Genomic DNA, 21,378 nt, shown 5'->3' on the forward strand with positions numbered 1-21,378 from the left:
AGCCTTTTAACTTCTACAGTGAGTGTATCGAGTTTGTACAAAATTTGCTTTACAAACTAGTTTCATTTCATGATACCATTCGTGTTTTTATTAGGTAATCGGTTAGGTATTCGGAGTGTTTTAAGGCTCGGGCAGTTTTGCTAATTGTCAAATTAACAGGAGTAACTTTTCCTCTGCCCTGGGTAAAATAAATAATAATAATAAAAAAAAAATATCGCTGCGAGTTAATCTTGAAAGAGCTCTTCCTTAAATATCAATAAAATACTGGTTTAATGCAACCATAGTTTGTAATAAATAGTTTTTATCGTAAATGTATTTGTTAGCGTTCCCTCTCATTTTTGGGGTTTGGGCTTTGAGGTAGGGTTGAGGTGGGACGCCCTTTGCTTGGTGCAATCTCTTGTATAATGGCTCGGGCGATATGTTTGAAATGGTTATAATAATAACTATTCATGTTTCTCCAAAACTTACCTGTACTTAAAATCTACATATTAACACAGATGTACTAGCACACTAACCACATATGTAGATTTTTAACTCTTTGTTTATTCAACCATAAACAAGACGCTGATAATATCCGTGTAGTGAGACCGTACTATAAAAACTGTCTTTGCACAGTTATCTTTCTTGACACTTGTGTAGATGAAATACATTTTAAAAAGTGACAACTTACACACGTGTCTACAGATGTGTAATACGAGTATTATTACATCCACCGTGGATAAGCTAGATATCGACTTGCAGCTCAGTGGAATATTATTAGCATATTATACTAAAGGATAAAGTACATTCTGCAGTATGTCTACCAAGGTCACAAGGCTTGTGTGTTATTTGTTGTTCAGATTTTTACTTCCCATCACATTATTGGCTGGTGAGTTATACAGTTTTACTCATTCATAGCGTAATTCTTGTACTATTCTCGGAACCGAACATACGGGTACTTCGACCCCTGGCCGCCATTGTTTATCACGTGACGCGGTGAAGCTTCTCCTTAGTTACGTTCATTCATTCATTAAATTTTTTACATGCTCCTATACCACGAAGGTTTCAAGCATGAACCCCCCCCCCCCCCCCCCCCCCCCCCCCCCCGGCTCGATCACTGGATGCCAGTAACCCAGTCCGGGGTGATAAAATTATTTGGGACAATTTTGATATTACAGCCAATCAAAAAGGGGGGACCTTGATATATTTAATTTTAATTGCGACTTTCCCAACAAAAATTTACCTATAAGATGATATATAGAATTTTGGACGCCATTTTAGAACGGGTTTTCCGAAAAGAAATAAACCATTTAGAGCACTCATTTAACCCTTAGTTTGTGTAGGTTTCTAGGAGGTTGGGCCTAGGCCACAGGAAAGTTAACCGTTAAAAGGGAAGTTTAACAGACACACCGATCCTATCGGGAACTTCAGCGTGGCCGAAGCCGGGGGAGGGTCGCCCGGGGGCCGCGGACAGGCCCCCAGACATACCTAACTCCCCCTACGGCCAAAACCGCCTACGCCTACCGCTTAACCTATTTCTGGTGGCATGTCCCCCACCCCCCGGCACCCCGCCCCCCGCCGACCCAGCCGTCGTGCCCTCCATTCTCGGTGTTCGTTGATTGCGTGGAGAGGGTCACTAGGAGAGTTCCCCTAGAGTGACCCCCTAAGATTAAGAAGAGGTTGCGTCCGGTCAGCCTGGCAGAGCGAAACGTAGCTGGGTGATCCCGGAGTCCAGAGGCGCCTCTCTGTAATCAGGGGAAACAAAACGTTATATCATTCAACAGACGCTGTGACCCTTTGCTTTAGAACACTGACTGGAGGAATATTGGTATATTACCAGGTTCCAACCATCAGCATAGGAGCAGTCTCCCGCCCTATTGGGTTCCTATTTCTTTTTATTTTCAAAGAATTTAAAAACAAATATAAAATAAATTAAAACATATTAAAAAGAGCACGCCAGTAACTTAACAAAATTTCAAAAAAATAGCCAAATTAAGAATTAAAAAAAGGTATATACAATATATTTGGTCGGCGCGAATGGAGGGGTGTTACTGCCAGATAACAAACCCCCCATTACCAGCCGGGAGTATATATACATTCAAACATCATTCATAACACACTTATTACAGTTAAAAATAATTTAATACCTACAACATATCATATATATATATATAAAATTTATAAAAAATTTAATAGTTTAAAAATCCGGTACATTTTAAAATAATATAGGCAAAAATCCGCCGTAGCATGCCAGGCGCGACTTGGTCACAGAAAGCGGAAGAGAAGCGGGGTAGGGCGAGCAATAACCTTCCAACTCCTAAGGGAGAAGAGGTATTGCTAGAGTAATACTGCCGCACCTACCCAAGTTAGAAAATACCGAGAGGGAAACAAAGGTCAAGACTATAGAGTCATTTCCTATGCCCTCCCGGAATAAGTAAATAATAACCCCCAGGGCGTCCATCACCGCACCTATCTAACAATGCCTAGTGATGTCCGGCCAGGGAGTCAATTATATTTAGTTTATATATTTATCCCAGATTGGTATACAAAGGCGACCACCAACCTGTCCACTATCGTTTTATGTTCTTTAGTCGGATTTAATAAATTATAAGCCGTGAACCTCATTTTATATTTATTTAAATAATTAATTAGTTTAATTCTAATTTTTGTATGTTTGGTACAGTCAGTCAAAAAGTGGTTCACATTATCTATAGTGTGACATACCAAACAATTAGGTGATTTACTGACTTTAATTTTAAATCTAGTATCATTTAATGCGGCTGAGACACCCATCTTGCTAAAAAAATTGTAGCTTTAACATTAAACGATACTGGACCGGGGGGGGGGGGGGGGGGGGGGGCGCCTTTGGTTTAATAGAAGAATGCCACACCCTGGCTCTGTGGTCCCACTCTGTCTGCCACAGTTTACCAAAGTGTGGCTCAGCTATAGAATTTATTTCATTAAAATTATGGGCCACCGGCACAGCGACCACGGGGTCCAGCAAACTCCTTTTCGCGCACCCATCGGCCAGCTCATTACCCGCTATCCCAACATGAGCCGGGACCCATTCCATGGCGAGCACAACTCCTTCACCCACAATTTTACTATAGATTTTATAAATTTTTGAAATTATCTCTGGTCTGACACTGTGGGCTCCTCCGATAGCCTGCAAAGCACTAAGGCTGTCCGAGAGAAGGACATATCTGGTAGGGCTATTAACATTATGATAACGCTCGACCCACTTCAGAGAGTACAGTATGGCCATCAGTTCGGATGTATAGACTGAAATATTATCCGACAACCTAGCCCTAATGGCAGTCGGAGTTTTAGAATTATGATTTTTGATTATAAAGGCCATTCCTGTTTTACCAGTGTCAGGGTCCTTCGACCCGTCTGTGTAAATCTGTATTATATGGTTACGTATGGTTTGATAGTGAAATGAGGAAACTTTGGTCGATCATTTACAACAGTTAACGGTCACGATGCCTAACACATGTTGTGCAGTTGGCTGCATAAACCATAACATGATGTAAAAAAAACATATCGTTTTACAAATTTCCAAAAGAAGAGACTAGACGCCGCTTGTGGGTAGGGTCATTAAAACGACAAACCTGATGGAATTCCATGGCTTCCCTCACAGAATGTGACTACGTTTACTTTAATGTTGTTGCTTGTTGACACCAACTGAGATTAATTTAGCAAACAAAATGGTTAAAGCATGTGCAGTGATAAAAATCCCACATTATACTGTAAATAAAATACACAATTCCATCATCTTCCATGCACCCCCCCCCCCCCCCCCCCCCCCCCCCCCCCCCCCCCCAACAAAACGATGCATCCAGTTCTTGAATAAAGAGTATATTCCTTTATCATTAAATTTGTGTGGTCTTTATTTTTCATTTAATCTTAGTTGCTTGGATATTATCTATACTTGTATTTATTTTGCTATACCACAGCTACTACATCTTATTTATTTATTTTTAAATTTTAAAATAAAAGTTTATAATGCTAAATTACACACATATAATAATTATAATATAGGCCTAAATTCTTGTTTAAACTTTAATTATTAATTATTTTTTTACAGATGTGTCTGTAGCAGGCCTGCAGTAAGAAAATATAGGTCGTCCCCCCCCCCCCCCCCACCTCTCTCCATGTTTAGTATTTACTTTGGTGCAGAGGGTAAATAATGTGTGTGCCTTTGTTTCAGTATATATATATATGCCAAATTTCTAGGGAAATCACTAATGTGTGTGTGTGTGTGCGTATATATACTCTTCAAAAGAAGAAACGCAAAACCACATTGTCGTAACATTTGGAGAATTGATTTAATTATTGAATGGCGAATCCGATAATTACCAAATGTTGGAGGATTGTTCACAATTCACTCTAGTCCATTGTGAGTAAGTGATAGGACACACCACCAAGGTCAAGGTCATCTGGAGTCAATACCGGGTGTGGCCTCCGCGTGTGTTGACAACTGCCTGGCACCGCCTGCCCATTGAAGCAACCAGAGTACGGATGACGTCCCGGGGGATGGTGGCCCACTCGGCCTGCAAGGCTGCTGCCAGCTCGGGCAGGGTCTGGGGCTGTGGTTGTCGCTGTCGGAGGCGTCGGTCCAACTCGTCCCATAGATGCTCAATTGGGTTCAAATCCGGTGATATCGATGGCCAAGGAAGGACATTAATGTTGTTGTTCTGTAGGAAAGCCGTTGTGAGACGTGCTGTTTGAGGCCTGGCGTTGTCATGTTGGAACACTGCGTTGGCGTTGGCCATAACTGGAACGATGTGTGGCTGGAGGATCTGGTCAATGTAGCCCTGTGCATTCAGGTTGCCCTGCACGTGGACCAGGTCAGTTCTGCCAGTGTGTGAGATGGCTGCCCACACCATGACACTACCCCCGCCGAATCTGTCCACTTCCTGCACGCAGTTTGCCGCATAACGCTCACCACGACGCCTATACACGCGACATCTTCCATCATGACGTCGGAGCAGAAATCGGGACTCGTCACTGAACCACACCTGTCTCCATCACAGTTGAGGCCATTGTCGATGAATCTGGCACCACTGCAGTCAGAGTCAACGGTGTTGTGGTGTTAAGATGACACCTCGAACTGGATGTCTGGCACGAATTCCTACCTCACGTAGGTGGTTCCGTACGGTCTGGTCGGATATCCTGCGCAAACCTGGTATTGCTGCGGCTGTGGAGGTGGCAGTAGTCAATCGTTCCTGAAGGTGGCGTACCCGGATGTAGCGGTCCTGCCCGGGGGTAGTGACCCGTGGTCGACCGGATCTAGGGAGGTCACGTGTTGATCCATGTTGCTGGTAACGGTCCCACAGTCTGGAGATGGTGCTTGGGGACACATGGAATGCCCTGGCAACGGCCGTTCTGGATTCGCCTGCGTCTAGTCGGCCGATGGCATTGTTTCTCTGCGGTTCACCGAGACGTGGCATGTCCTGGATTGTCAATTGTCGGCCAGATACAGAGGCCAGGCAAGCGAACACCCTGCACTTTTATACTGTCGGTGTTCATGTTGCATGTGCAGACAACGCACGTGCAGTGGTGACATGGTTTGCACGTGGCTGCGTTTTTTGCGAATATTCACATTTTGGAACTTTATTGTACAGTAGCTGCGTTTTTATCGAATGTAACCGTGGGAATGTGTTTGGGACATGCAATGACCTTATATTCACAAAAGCATGAACTGGTAGGAAACATAAAATCGGAGTTTATACCCATTTGTACCCTTTTGCGTTTCTTTTTTTGAAGAGTATATATATATATATATATATATAATATATATATATATATATATATATATATGTATGTGTATGTGTGTGTATATATATATATCTCTATATATATATACATGTATGTATATATATATATATATATATATACACACACACACACATTAGTGATTTCCCTAGAAATTTGTCAAGGCATGGTAGACCAAACACTTTTGGGACATTTTCACCATTTTCGGGGCACTTTTTTTCATTAAATATACACAAAAAATAATTGAAATGAACATTAATGTAATTTATGTGCTTGCTTTAATAAATGAATGTCAGAAGATGTAAAAGGCATATTTTATTAATTAATAATACCTTTTTGGGTGTTTTATAAAGGCAATTTTAGAATTAATTAGTGAAAAAGGCTTATTTAATCTCAGGGCAGCATGGTGCTGATTAAGGCAAGATGGTGCTAGACTATTGAGGCATGGTGCTGCACCATGCTAAAACAAGCTAGGGAAAACACTACACATACATATACATAAATCTAAAAATACATTAAAAAATCTATTCTATTGTGGATCAATGTAATTTGGTGGTTGCACTTTACTTACCGTTTATTATTTAGAATATACATTTCCATTCACCTGAAGTGTATTTTGGTAATCCTGGTAATCCTGGTGTTTGTAATACCACAAAATGCATTTTTCGTATTTCTGAAAAACGGACGCACGTTTGAGAAAAAAACGTTGAGCAGACAAGGTCTAATCTATTTTTAGACGGGATATTTCCATTTCAATGTCACAGACGTTGGTATACCACGTGACCGTTATCATTTTGGTTCGGTTTGTTTTCTTGTGCACGGTTCGCGCAATCAACATCCGATTTGTTGTTCATTTGTGAGATTTTTCTTCACAGTTCGTGAACATTTTCAGAAACAATAAAGTTCAGACAAGTAAGTATCTCAATACAAAACGTTACAAACCCTTAAAACCAATAATTTTGCTTAGTCCTACGCTATCTGGAGAGGGGATACAACCAGGACAGAACAGTTGGAACACGTCCAGGAGAGGTGAAAAGAACGCACCCCAAGTCTGTGAAATTTGTCGTGACGTAGGCATTGTTGTGCTTCAAGCGACATCTACCGGTGACATCAGAATACAAACTTTCAAAATTATTTCAAGCAATTGGGACATGGGGATTCCCATGGTATTTATCGATATAAAACCTGCTTTTTCACTCCATTTGATAAAAACGTGATCTAAGTGTGTTACAGGTTTGTAGATTAACCAAATTATAATTTATTTTCGCTGGATGGAACTAGGGTGTGAGGCTTTAATAATTATTGTTAGTTATTTTTATAAATCTTAATTTTTTTTTTACTATTTAGTAATGGAACCCCCACCCCCCCCCCCCCCCCCCAACAATATTTGAATTATTTTGGCATGATACTGTTTAAACTATACCTGTTTACATGTAGTCTTTCTAGGTGATGCACAGGATAATTAATTTAAGTGATTAAACAATTATTTTGTTTCCAATTGTGTATTTGGGTAGATTATGCTATATATCCCTATTTGGAAAATTTATATTATTTTATTTTTCAGCTGCCATATTCCGCTTCAGTGGTCTGTCTTTTCTGTACACAGCATTCCTGCTAATCAGTCCATTGCTCAGTGTACCATGTGCCATCTCATTTAAAGGTGAGTCCAGATTTTAATTTTTAAAATTACAATTTTTATTTTTACAAAGTTAAAGTACCAGGGCTTTACATCTCACAGTTGAATAATTGTGGATATTCAGAAATCCATGTCAAGTTCTTTTAATCTAATTAAAACTTAGCATTTCAGTGGTTTTAAGGTAAAATATTTTAAGGTCAGCATATTTGTACTTAATTTGGTCCGGATTTTTTTTGGGCATACATATTTTTGGGCACATTTATCGCCTTGACTTTGATGCAATCTAACACCCTGGGTACATTATACCTTATAATTTTATGAGTTTGCCTCGCCAACATGGAAATTGCAAGTTTCGGGATGATTAGCTTGTTGATTCCAAATATAAAGATTGGATAGTGAAAGATCGCGCAGATGACAAGATTACAGTATGCAATCTTTGCAAGAAACGGTTAAGCATTGTGAATGCTGGGAAGTATGCTTTAGAAAGCCACGCGAAATTAGACCTGCATAAGAAACGTATGCAGCAGCGAGCCAGCGCCGATGCAACACTGCTTCAGCCCGAAGGGAATGTGAGGCGTCTCTTGGGAGTTGGGAATCACACAGTGTGACCAGTGTTTCTGTGGACAGCACCCGTTATTTTTCTGTTTTCTTTCAATAAACTGTTACTTGCACCTGACATGTTTGATTTTTTTTTATTGTACATACACTCCTAAAATGTTCTTGAAAAAGTTCTATTTCCCCCCGCAAATGTTCTTGAATGTTCTTGAATTTGATTTCACACTTTCTGTATGAACCCTGGCCACCATCCCATAGACTGAATAGCGCATACCACGGCCTTTGATATATCACTCGTGGCGCAGTGGCTGGAACGATAAATAGTCCACCGACGGGAATCGGTCCTAGACAGACCGCCTATCAGGCGAACTATTTTACCACTGGGCTACGTCCTGCCTCGGATGGATGCATGCATGCATTCATGTATGTTTTTGTGTCCACGCCTGCATGTGTATCTGGTTATGTCCCAGTTATGGCGATAAATTAATGTTGACTTTCTCTTATATTTATGTCATACTTATCTAACAACCAACATGAAGATATTCCGCTTCTTCTTTCGCAAAAAAAATATTTTGACCACTGGTTTATTTGTGTGATATCTCCTTTCTTCATCCCCCCTCTCTCTATCTCTCCCTCCCTCCTTCCCCCTCTCTCTCTCGTTCCAGCCAGTGCTCCACAACTGGTGTAACAAAGGCCGTGGTATGTACTATCCTGTCTGTGGGATGATGCATGTAAAAGATCCCTTGCTGCTAATCGAAAAGAGTAGCCCATGAAGTGGCGACAGCGGGTGTCCTCTCTCAATATCTGTGTGGTCCTTAACCATATGTCCGACGCCATATTACCGTAAATAAAATGTGTTGAGTACGTCGTTAAATAAACCATTCCCTTCCATTTCAAACGAACAGATTACATCTGAGCGAAAATCCTACTCATTTCGGCAGGCACAGTTTCAAAATATCCACTAGCCCGAGTACTCTGACTGTAAGAGAGCTAGACGGACATTTGGACATAAACACGCTCTCATTACAGTCAGAGACCAACCTATGTCTTTTTTTGGCAATTCCTGACTACCAAACGGTAGGCAACGAGTCCCGCTCTAATACCACAACAATCCTATGTTTGACGTCAAATACCTTTACATCAATCATTTTCGAGTTAAGTGATACCAAAAAATCCACATATTAATCACTAATACACATACTACAGAAAGAAACCCGACAGCACCCACATTCAGCTACGCTTCGTGACACTCCGTCGCAACAATTGCAAAGCTCGGCGATCTATTTCGAGACGTAGACCACGTGATCGCGCACTGGGCGATTCCGCCTTGTGCAGCAGTTACAGGGGCCATCTCATATCAAGCGAAGTTACAACATGGAAGAGTTGGCTAATGCCGTTTTGGATGAATTTGGATTTCATTACGTCATTAAACCAAAACAATTACACATTATTGATTCCATTTTGAATTTGAAGGATACATTTGGGGTGTTATCGACAGGATACGGCAAAAGTATGTGCTACGTACTGCCTCCTCTTATGAGACGACCCCTGTAACTGCTGCACAAGGCGGAATCGCCCAGTCTCGAAATAGATCGCCGAGCTTTGTAATTGTTGCGACGGAGTGTCACGAAGCGTAGCTGAATGTGGGTGCTGTCGGGTTTCTTTCTGTAGTAAGTGTATTAGTGATTAATATGTGGATTTTTTTGTATCACTTAACTCGAAAATGATTGATGTAAAGGTATTTGACGTCAAACATAGGATTGTTGTGGTATTAGAGCGGGACTCGTTGCCTACCGTTTGGTAGTCAGGAATTGCCAAAAAAAAGACATAGGTTGGTCTCCGACTGTAATGAGAGCGTGTTTATGTCCAAATGTCCGTCTAGCTCTCTTACAGTCAGAGTACTCGGGCTAAATATCCACATGCCTTTAAATGGTGTAACCAGAGCCCCACGATTGGTATATCAAAATATTTTGTATGCGCCGTCCTTTTTGTGAAAAAGCATATAAAAGACCCTTTGCTGCTAATGGAAAAATGTGACAGGTTTCCTCTCAAGACTACGTGTGATAATTACCCGTTGTTTGAAATCTAATAGCAGATTATTAATTCATTAACATGCTCTAGAGGTGTCGTTAAACAAAAAACAATTTGAACGATTTAAACAAATGTAACAAAGTATATGGCATATCTAGGCCCAAGATGTCCCAATTGGGACATCTTTGGTAATTGGGACATTTTGGGCTTCAACATGCCCCTCCATATTCGATGCTGCATAGATCATGCTGTCTGCCTTCGTTTTGTTTGTAAAACGTTTGTTTTAATGCAATAATGATATAACAATAGATTGGTGACGTCACGAGCACTAAAATACACGTGCACAGCGCATTAGTGTTACGCCTCCACTACCGACTGATCTTTCTCTTTGTTTACACTCATCGGTGCACTGCCCTGTGTATGACTAGGTTGATTGTTAATGGCCAGCGGTGATCTAAAACGTAAAGATGTAAGCCCACTACAGCTCTCGCAAGATAAACGACCGAAACCACACATAACTGATATGGATTCCGATCTGGATACATCCCCGCCCTCGAAGACGACCACCCTAGAAAAGTCTGTATTGACAAAATCCGATATTGTACTCATTGCTCAAGAACTTCGAAATGTTATTATGCCTGACATCCGACAATTAATGGAAGAAATGAATAAACCTTTGCGAGTCGAAATAGAAAAATTACGTTTACAAAATTCCGACCTCATTAATGAAAATAACAATTTGGAGGCAAAAATTGATGACTTGGAACAATATACCCGTCGGTACAGTCTACGCGTGACCGGTATAAAGGAAACTGAATCGGAGAATACTGATAAATTGATTATTGACCTGGCCCATGACACACTAAAAATTGATCTTCAGGAATGGGAGATTGACAGATCCCACAGGGTGGGCCCCCCTTCAAAAACTAAACACCGAGCAATAATCGTCCGGTTTGTATCGTACCAAGCACGCAGACGCTTCTACAAAGCCCGATCCACATTAAAAAACTACGCCACACCTGAAGGAAGCAAGATTTTCATTAACGAAGATATGACTAAAACTAAACATCATCTCTTCATGGAAAGTGTAAAGCTCCGACGAGAAGGCAAACTATTTCAATGTTGGTCAACTGATGGCAAACTCTTTGTTAAGCATACAGAAGCGGGAAAACCAGAAATTATTCGTAACCTGGATCAGCTGACAAAATTTTTTAAAGTGAAAGTATGCTTACCTGGATCCCAACAGCAGTGACATGTTTTTCGTCTCACCATGTAGGTGACTGTCGCAACGACAGTCCCACAAACACCCGAGTTGTTGACTAATTTGTGTTGCCCTATCTATGATCTGCGAATATTAATCTAATTTTCAAATACTGACGATGTATGCACACACGAGGGATACGTGACAGTTGAAATACATGTATTAAGTGTGTGGTGTAAATAGACAATTTGTCATGAAACTCGGATAATAAATTAATCCTATACCAAATGTATCGGCTACTATTACGTTTGTGTTAATTTTTTAGTTTTATTGCACTGGATATTCCTGTATGCAGGTTGTATTGTTAAATTGACAGCGATTAGTACCACGTATCAATAGTATGTGTATATGAAAGCGCGTGAGCCACTGAGTGGAGTTTTGTTTTGTTTTGTCCGTGTATGCGTAGTGTCTGACTAGACGGTGATAAATATGTTTGAACTACCAGTCTATCAGTCAAGCTTGTCAACTTGTCATTTGTCCTTCTGTCCATCCACACTTGGCAACTCGTGCAGTTAATTTAGAAAATCTGGTAACTTCAAATATCAATGTCACAACAAAGGTAATTTTCTGATTGATGTGAAAGGATATATTGTTGTAATAAATATTGTTTACTGCAGATATAATTATCCGCAATATGTGCTAACGACATGCTGGGTATATGTGTGCGTTCGCGCGTATGTGTGTGTATCGACACTTGGTTATTGTTTGACTGGTTGGTGAAGTCCTACCGTTTTGACGGTTCGTGCACGTGGGTGTGCGAGCACGTGGAAGTGTGTATATACATGTTTACAACTACACATGTTCATTGCTTGTATGTATTGAAAATACCCTTGCGTTACACCAAAGGATTTGTGTGAGCGAGTTTACGTGCATTTATGATTATAGTCGCACGTATATATAATTTTTGTTTTTATTAGTAATGTTATTATTGTTTAAAATTAAATGCTACGAACCACACCATTTCATAATTGTGGTTATACGTACTGTTTTACCCTTTTTATTATCTGCTTTTTTATTCTGTTGTATCTTCTACTCTAAATTCCCCTTTCTTTTTGAATGGTTACAGATAAAAAACACATATGAAGTTGTCTATGATAAGATTGCTTTATTGACAGGTGGGTTTTGCGTCGCTGCTGATTATAAGATAATGCACATAGTATTTGATACGTTTAATGTACCAGAATTTTGTCAAGCTTGCTGCCATGTATATCTATTAGTATTATTTTGCTTCATATTAGGTGAACCCCTTGCCTTGCCCATTCACAGTTTATTTTTAATATTGTTACTTGATGTCGGTTGATATAGTTGTGTACCGGGCAAGAGTAGGGTTGCACCATAGTTTTGGATGCGGCAAACTGATTACCGATCTGATGAGTTTGTATTTTTATTTATGTTGTAGTTTGTTAGGAAAACGAGGTATAACTTTAGTTCTTTTACAATTGTTTTTATCTGGTGATGTCCATTTGAATCCAGGTCCACCCATTACGGTGTCATCTAGTATAACTGTTGCCCACCTGAACGTGAATGGACTTCTGCCAAAAGTAGATCTCACTGAAACGTAAATGTGCGATTTTGATGTAATTGTGATCACTGAAACCCATCTGAACCCTAACATCTCCAATCAAGATATTATTATTAAAGGATTTCATGAACCATATCGCAAGGATAGGACATATAATAATTGGGGCGGAGTAGCGGTTTATGTAAAAACAATATAATATCTAAACATAGAGAAGATATGGATGTCCCCGGTCTGGAGGCTCTCTGGGTGGAATTGAACCGTAATAAATGTGAAATCCTATTAGGTACTTTTTATCGCGCACCATCTAGTACTACCGAATCGTGGATTTTAATTGAAGAATCGTTTAGTAGTGGTATTGATGATCGTATTAACAAAGTCATTATGATTGGTGATTTTAATGCAAACGTTTTCGAAAGTGTCCATCCTAAAGTTGATCATTTGTGTGCCCGATTTCAATTGTCCCAATTAGTTAAAGAACCCACACGAATTACAGAAAATAGTAAAAGTACGCTCGACCTGATATTCGTTTCTTGTCCATTATACATAGTATTTTCCAATGTTACTACTCCTTTCTGTAGTGATCATTCTCCAGTTGTGCTTCATATTGGCCCTAGACCTCACGAGAACAAAATACATGCATTTCAAAGAACTATCTGGGATTACCCTTCTGCCGATATTTGTGGTCTAAAAACATTTATTTCAAGTTTTAACTGGGATAACATTTTCCAATCGGAGTCCATTGATACAATAACGACAAATATAACTAACGTTTTATTAAATTCAGCGAAAACATTTATTCCTTATAAAATAGTTACTGTCCGACCTAGAGATAAACCTTTTATGAATGGCAACATTCGAAGATTAATGCGACAAAGACATAAACTTCACAATAAAGCTAAAAACAATAATACTCCTAATGACTGGGCCAACTTTAGGAAAACACGTAACTTGGTAATATCGGAGGTACGCAAAGCCAAATCAGAATATTTTAAGAAAATAGACAATAAAATTAACAGTTCAACCGATATTGGTACAAAATATTGGTGGAAACTTGTTAATTCTCACTTTAAAAATCGTGGGAGTATTAGTTTAACTATAACACCGCTGCTTGTCGATGGTAACGTTATTGATAATCCCAAGGAGATAGCCAATGTTTTTAATGAATTCTTTATTAAACAAACAATCTACTTTACACTGCCCGCAAGGAGAGCTTCCGACAGTAGACCTTACAGTTGATCCACTTATAGAAATAGAGCTAGTACAATCCGAAGTAGAAGATATCTTAAACACCCTTAATACATCCAAATCATCCGGCCCCGACTTTATTAGCAATAGATTACTTAAGTTACTAGCTAAAGAACTTTCATACCCTCTAACACGCTTGTTTAATCTATCATTACACCATTCCATTTTCCCCTCAGATTGGAAACTTGCTAACGTAAATCCTATTCATAAAAAGGGTAGTATTCATGAACCAAGTAATTATAGACCCATTTCACTTACAAGTAATCTCTCCAAACTTTTCGAAAAATGCATTTTTAAGCACATTTTCAATTTCTTTAGAATAAATAACACCATAACAAAATTCCAGTCTGGCTTTATTCCTGGCGATTCAACTGTTAACCAACTAATTGATTTTTATCATTTTATTTGTCATTCTATGGATGAAGGGAAAGAAGTTAGAGCAGTATTTTGCGATATAAGCAAAGCATTTGATCGAGTTTGGCATAAGGGTCTGATCTATAAATTAGAAACTGTTGGGTTTTCGGGAAAACTCTTATTATGGTTTGAAAGCTATTTATCTGATCGAAGACAATGTGTAGTACTACAAAACCATTTCTCTCATACTAAACCCATTTCCGCAGGTGTTCCGCAAGGTTCTGTTCTTGGTCCTATTTTGTTTTTTGGTATATATAAATGATATTGTTAATGGGATTACTTCAAATATTAGATTGTTCGCTGATGATACCTCATTATTTATTACTGTTGAAAATCCTGAACTATGTTGTAATATTTTAAACTCTGACTTAGAGCATATTAACAAGTGGGCTAAACGGTGGCTTGTTAAGTTCAGTCCCGAAAAAACCGAAACCTTGTTGTTTAGCCGAAAAATAAAAAACCCCAGCAATCCTAAGTTATTTTTAGACAACGTACAAGTATCAGAGGTTGATGTCCATAAACACTTGGGCCTTACATTCCAGAAATCTGCGGAATGGGATTTCCATATACAAAATATTGTAAGTAAGGCCAGTAAAATGGTAAATTGTCTTCGATCCTTTAAATATAGATTATCTAGAAAAGCATTAGTAAAAATCTATAGATCATTTATTCTTCCCATTTTTTATTATGCCGATAATCTTTGGGATAATTGTAGTCTCCAACAGGCATACAATCTTGAAAATATACACTTGGACGCTTTGCGTACAATTTGTGGTTCTGTTCGGGGAACATCTCACGAGTTACTATATAGCGAAACTGGTTTTATATCTTTATCAGAAAGGAGAAGTCGCCATAAACTATGTATGATGTATAAACTTTCTAATAACTTGCTCCCCACATTCTTGACATTACAATTACCACGCCCCATTTCTGCAAAAAACCCATATTACACTCGTAATGTAGATCGCCTCCTTACATACTTTTGTCGAACTAAACTTTTCGCGAATTCCTTTTTTCCTTCCGCAGTTAAATTATGGAATAATATAACGTCCGACATTAGGAATTCTTCATCGTTAAATAGATTTAAATCAGAATTAAATAAATCAGACCCAATTGTACCGTGCTACTTTTACGATGGTGATAGAAGGCAACAGATATTACATAGTCGACTCCGCTTGGGAACTAGCGATCTAAATGGTCATAAATTTGCAAGACACGTAAGTGACAGTCCATTTTGTACTTGTGGACATCTTATTGAAGATGCAGAACATTTTTTATGTTATTGTCCACTATATAATGTAATTCGTAATACTCACCTGTCAAAATATCACAATCTTAATTGCAAGACTTTATTATTTGGTGACCCAAATTTTAGTACCCACGAAAAAAGTGTTATATTTAAATCTGTTCAAGACTTTATAATTAATAGCAAACGTTTCGATAACTAACCATTCATTATTCCTCCTTCTCCCTTCCCAACTGTGACTAAATAATATCATATCAACTATCTATTTTTATTTTTCCTTTCTTCTCTATCTCTTCCATTCTTCTCATCTTAGCTAATTTGAATTTATTTAAATTATTATACTATTTCTGTCATCTTGATGTATCAAACTTGTATTTATAAATGTAGAGAGAGGCCTTAATATAGGCTCTTGCCTGTTGGCCAATCCCAAACCGCATTTTGACGGCAATAAATATTGTTTAAACTATCATGCTGTCTGCTATAGACACAGACGTAGTTTTCCTTAGCTATTGCAACAGTGGGTATACCTGAGAGATGTGAACAGTGGGTGGCTTTTAGTGAAAACTGAAAATTATTTCACTCGGGACATAAATTTGATAATATCTGGTAACTCGTTTATTATCCTCTATATTATCATTGAACAGAGTGGAGACATGATCAGGGTTCTCAAGAATTAAATATTTCTTTTTAAATATAATCAAAATCGCTGTAGCGAAAACGTGTTTACCGTCATCGTTTTAATAGCCTACAGGACGCTAATAGAATCTCAGTCTATTTTATTATCTTAATTTAAATTAAATAAATTATATTTTATAACAAACGAGGAATGTATTACTGAAATCATTGTTTACTCATAGGAAAGGCAACCAGGGGCGGACTCCGTGATAGTGATATAATGAGGTGTTCACCCTTTGTGGATTTGTTTTGACAGATATATTTTACCAATAGTGAGTCCTCGCCCTGGAGGTAGTACTAAACCAATTAATTTCCGGCTGGGTCAAATTTCGAGGTGCACCCAACTTTTGATAGAGAAGTTAACACCACAAAAAAGTTTCATCACAGTCAAAAAATGTATGCAATTTTATTTCATCTCATACCACTGAAGAAAGTCTACTAAAATTTTGTGCGGAATTAGGGTAGTCACAGACGCTACCCGTTATTTCTGAAATGAGCAGCTTGACCTCTATTTTTTTTCTGATTCACTTCAAAGGTGAGGGGTGATAGTATTTATATCCGTGGTATTTATTTTGCTTGATACGCTGCAGGTAGGAGTCTTTAACCATATGTTACTATTACCGTCTATGGGATTTGATTTGGTAGTATACACCCTAGAGTACTCGTCATGTACTGTCGACATTTAAAGCTTAGCTCAATAACCATTCACACACCCTTTTTCAAGTATCTGTCTCTGTAATAGGTGTGCTGGTAACCTAATATAACTTTTGTGTAAACCAGGATGTTGTTCGACAGGCTAGGTATCTGTTACAAGCGATAACAATGATCCACAGTTTCTATCTAAATTTACGCGTATTCATATCCTGTTCGTCCACTTTTGGTGACTCCACTGTTCAAAGGAAACCAAGCGAGACATATCTGCAGGAAAGGAGATCTATTTTATTTAACGACGCACGCAACACATTCTAATGGGGGTTATAGCCTCTATTAGAAACATACTTAACTGCCCTTGATTTTCTTCATGCTAAGCGACCCCAATTAGTCACTAAATTATTCCCGGCGCTTGAGGCCCTTTGTTACTACTGAATTGTGGAGTAGTTTTCAACTTGTTCTTTTATTTTTTGACGTTAATAAAGTTTTCTATTACTATTATTGTTTGTCAGATTGTGTGCAATCTCCTTTTACAGAAAAGAAAATGTACAATATGTTTTGTGCTCAACAAAAATATTTACGAACACGTCTTGGGAGGGGGAATGGGACTAAGAAAAATGGCTCATTGATGACTGACTCGTTAAAACGGTACCTTAAAAAGTTTTGATATTTGCAACTAATATGCATGTGTTTGTGTGGAACCTCGTTAGTCCGGACTCCAGTAGTTTGCAAAACGAAACGACCACTCAGTAAAGTTATTCATTAATCCAGATATTCAGCTTCCGGAACCGGACGGTCATAATTCTGAACCAAATGTTAAAATTAAAGCCAAATTGCTTCGTTTGACCGATCGCCGCTGATTGAACATAAAAGTAATCCGCCAATTAACGCTCAAGGAATCGGGAGATATAAAATGGCTGCACGGGGTTTCACACCGCAGTTTATTTAACCATTCACCTGTGTTTATTTAGTGTTAGTCGGATAGAGCACAAGTGTTCACAAGTGTTTAATGTTTTTTTTAAATATAATTTCTTTGATCTATGACCAGACTGGCTGTTTTATTTTATGAAAAAAAAGAAGAGTATTTTATTTTTAAAAGTGGGTAACTCTTGATCATACCCTACGGTACCCCATGACCTCGTTTTGTAACTACCCTCCTAACTTACCTGTATGATTTATTACTGAATACTGTTCATAATTGTTTTGGTGTCCAACTCAAGAGTATTGCCAGTCACCCAAAATGAAGACAAAGGTAATCTCTTTATATGTTATTGCTATCAAAACACTGGCTTGCGACTCTTTCACAAGTGGAACAATGCTCATTCAGTTACACGCCGGTTTTGATAGTTGTATTTCTGTGCTAGGGGCGGAGGGATGTATCATGTCGGCGCTAGTATTATATCAGTAGATATAGCAGAAATGAATTATAATTTCGCCATTTAATATGTTTAAAATATAATCTGTAAACGTAGAAACTTTAAACTAATAATGATTGTATATAAGTGAGAAACAATATGCATTCCTCAACAACGTACCCTCTTCGTGGAAATGAACTCAACCACGTGGCCTAGATTTATAACATTAACCGGTACGACTAATAAAATTTAAAACTTGTTGTCGCTAGTAATCAAACATTTAGTATCAACAATGTAACATGTCTTAAACAGTATTTCATTTTATTTAATCGCATTTTCTAACTTTAAGACAAGCACCTGGCAGTACACTACTGAATAGTAGACTGGCCTCACGGACATGCAAATAGTGCCTTATTCACACCACGAGACGGATCAACAGAAAAAATTTGGTTGAAGAAATGTTTGGTTCTAAAAATCAAATGTGTCGTTTTTATTTTGTTTGTGAATCAAGGGAGGTTACTCATCACGTACATTTCAGTAATCCGGAAATTCGTTAATCCGGACGGTTTTTTTTAATAAAAATAGTGTCCTGACTAACGAGGTTCCACTGTATACACTGTGTACGAATGGAAGTGTACATTAATTTGACTAAATGACTAGCTGCGATTTCCTGTACCGCTAGCTGCATTATTAACTACGACCTATGCAGTAGTTAATAATGAAAATAACGATACAGAAATTCACTTCCTCGCCTAACGATAAGGTTTCTACTGTCTTACTCGCAAACAAATCGGAACAGCGAGTCCAGTGTCATGTCAGACGGACATAGTGTAACGGACACAATTTCATGTGTAATTTAATAGTTACGATCGACTATCTACCTGCAATTATTAATATTATGCACAACCATTAAACATTCCATGGTATATATATATTCATTCACTGGCGTAGGAAGCAGGGGGGCAAGATATTTTGCTTTATAATAGTGTAAAAGTGTGTAAATATAAAGGTGTGGCCCCTCCCCACACTTTTTGGCACCTTCCTGCGCCACTAATCTATCTCTATCTCTCTCTCTCTCTCTCTCTCTCTCTCTCTCTCTCTCTCTCTCTCTCTCTCTCTCTCTCTCTCTCTCTCTCTCTCTCTCTCTCTGTGTGTGTGTGTGTGTGTGTGTGTGTGTGTGTACACACACACCCGCCTTGCCACCTTCATACGCCATTGGTATATGTACATAGATAAAAAATATTCAAATGTGCGTGTTAGTCTGGGTTATGTTTTTGGTTGTGCGTGTGTACTGGTGTGTGGGCTTGTTTTGTAGGCTATTGTTTATTTGGGGCCGATTTGGTGTTACTGGGATTTTCTCTCTCTTTTTTTTTTTTTTTTTTTTTTTTTGGGGGGGGGGTAAAATTGTTAATAGGGGTATATTTAAAATATTAGTTTTTTTGTTTTGCCTGCCACTTACGCTTATATCCATGTATAGAACAATGTCTTCATTTTAACATTTAACCTTAAATAATCGGCATGCAAGACTAACATAAATATGTTTACACGGATGTTTTTAGGTTAAACTATATATTTAGCTTTTATTACAGCAAAATTTACACTTTATATTGCAATGTATATAGACCTAATCTATTTACAGCAAACGAAATATTTAGTCAAACAGGCACATATGCAGGAAATTGTGTAGAGGAAGTCTAGACTGGCTAGTGGTGTTTTTAGGGGAGGGGTCGGGTCATGCGTCCCCAAAAATACACTGAAACCCCCCCCCAAAAAAAAAAAAAAAACACACACATAATATAGCACGTGGGGAAGGGGACTGTTCTGATCGGAATATTACATATAGTCCGTCCCATCCTACAAACATGTAGTTTTGTTGTTTTTGTACATAATTTAAGTTTGGTTTGACGTAAAAATATCTTTTTTTTTTTTTTTTTTTGGAAATATTAAAATATACTATTTTTGTGTGTAATGTAGAAATAAATAACTTGTAAATTCCATAGTATGAAAAAAAATGCGTTCCCCGTAGGACTCACTATAAACATAATGTTTCTATTATCTATTACAACGGGGTTACTGTCACACACAATTCATTAAAACTGCAGGTGTGTTTGTATGTTTAAATGAAATTATGATAATTAATGTGAGGCGAGATTGCAGCTGCAGGTGTGAATTCAATGAATGAATGAATGTTTAACGACACCCCAGCACGAAAAATACATCGGCTATTGGGTGTCAAACTATGGTAATGCAAATAAATAAAGTGATGATCAACATCAATATAAAAATTCAAGACTTAAACAAAAACAGTGTAAACAACTGTGCAAAAACACAAATATCAAAGAATGTTACGTATTCTGAATTTTACTCAAAACTTCAATTTTGTGCTGTATTGGCCATTCTCAAAGAGAATGTTACACCCCTGCACCACGGTGAGGTTCAAATATTTTACCCTGTGCTGGTTTCAACCTCAAGTGTACATCGCATATCAAATGTTGACATTGGGGGGGGGGGGGATTGATTGAGTAGACCCCCAGCCCCCTCCCTCCTGCTCCGCCGTGCCTGATACTACATAAAAGTATATTAACTTAATGGGAATAGATAATAGTACAAATAATCAATGTTGCATATTACTACCAATATGTTTGTCCCTGTGTTAACTGTTTGTGGCGTTTTATTTTTGTTTTGTTTTTTTGTCACAAATATAGGAATCTACACAATAGAAACAAACAAACGAACAAACACAAAACAAAACAGAAAACAATATAACCGCAATTTAGTGTAAAAAAAAATTGATTCAATGAAACAGTAAATATTTCATATCAAATTCAATTACATTTTTGTTTTTACTCCAAAGATGTATAATAAATATATTTAGTTGGATAAAATAAACTACATTTAACGTACGTGTGTGTGTGTGTGCTCGTGCGTTTGTGTATAATAGGTATACACCAATGAAGCGTGAATAATATGTAATTTATAACTTCACTTAAAGATATGTCAATTATAATAAACATAATATTTGGCTTGATT

General features: G+C 38.1%; 1 protein-coding gene across 1 annotated transcript in view; it reads left to right on the forward strand.

Moving 5' to 3' along the window:
- Positions 1 to 747: 747 nt before the first annotated feature.
- The window catches only part of LOC121389237 (piezo-type mechanosensitive ion channel component 2-like), a 77,301-nt gene continuing 56,670 nt past the window's right edge, over positions 748 to 21,378 (forward strand). Inside the window, exons 1-2 of the mRNA XM_041520835.1 lie at positions 748 to 868; positions 7,322 to 7,417. Of these exons, the coding sequence (XP_041376769.1) occupies positions 796 to 868; positions 7,322 to 7,417 (169 nt within the window). The 5' untranslated portion in view covers positions 748 to 795. The remainder of the gene's footprint in view (positions 869 to 7,321; positions 7,418 to 21,378) is intronic.

The sequence above is a fragment of the Gigantopelta aegis genome, chromosome 14, assembly GCF_016097555.1.
Source record: "Gigantopelta aegis isolate Gae_Host chromosome 14, Gae_host_genome, whole genome shotgun sequence".
Lineage (NCBI taxonomy): Eukaryota > Metazoa > Mollusca > Gastropoda > Neomphalida > Peltospiridae > Gigantopelta > Gigantopelta aegis.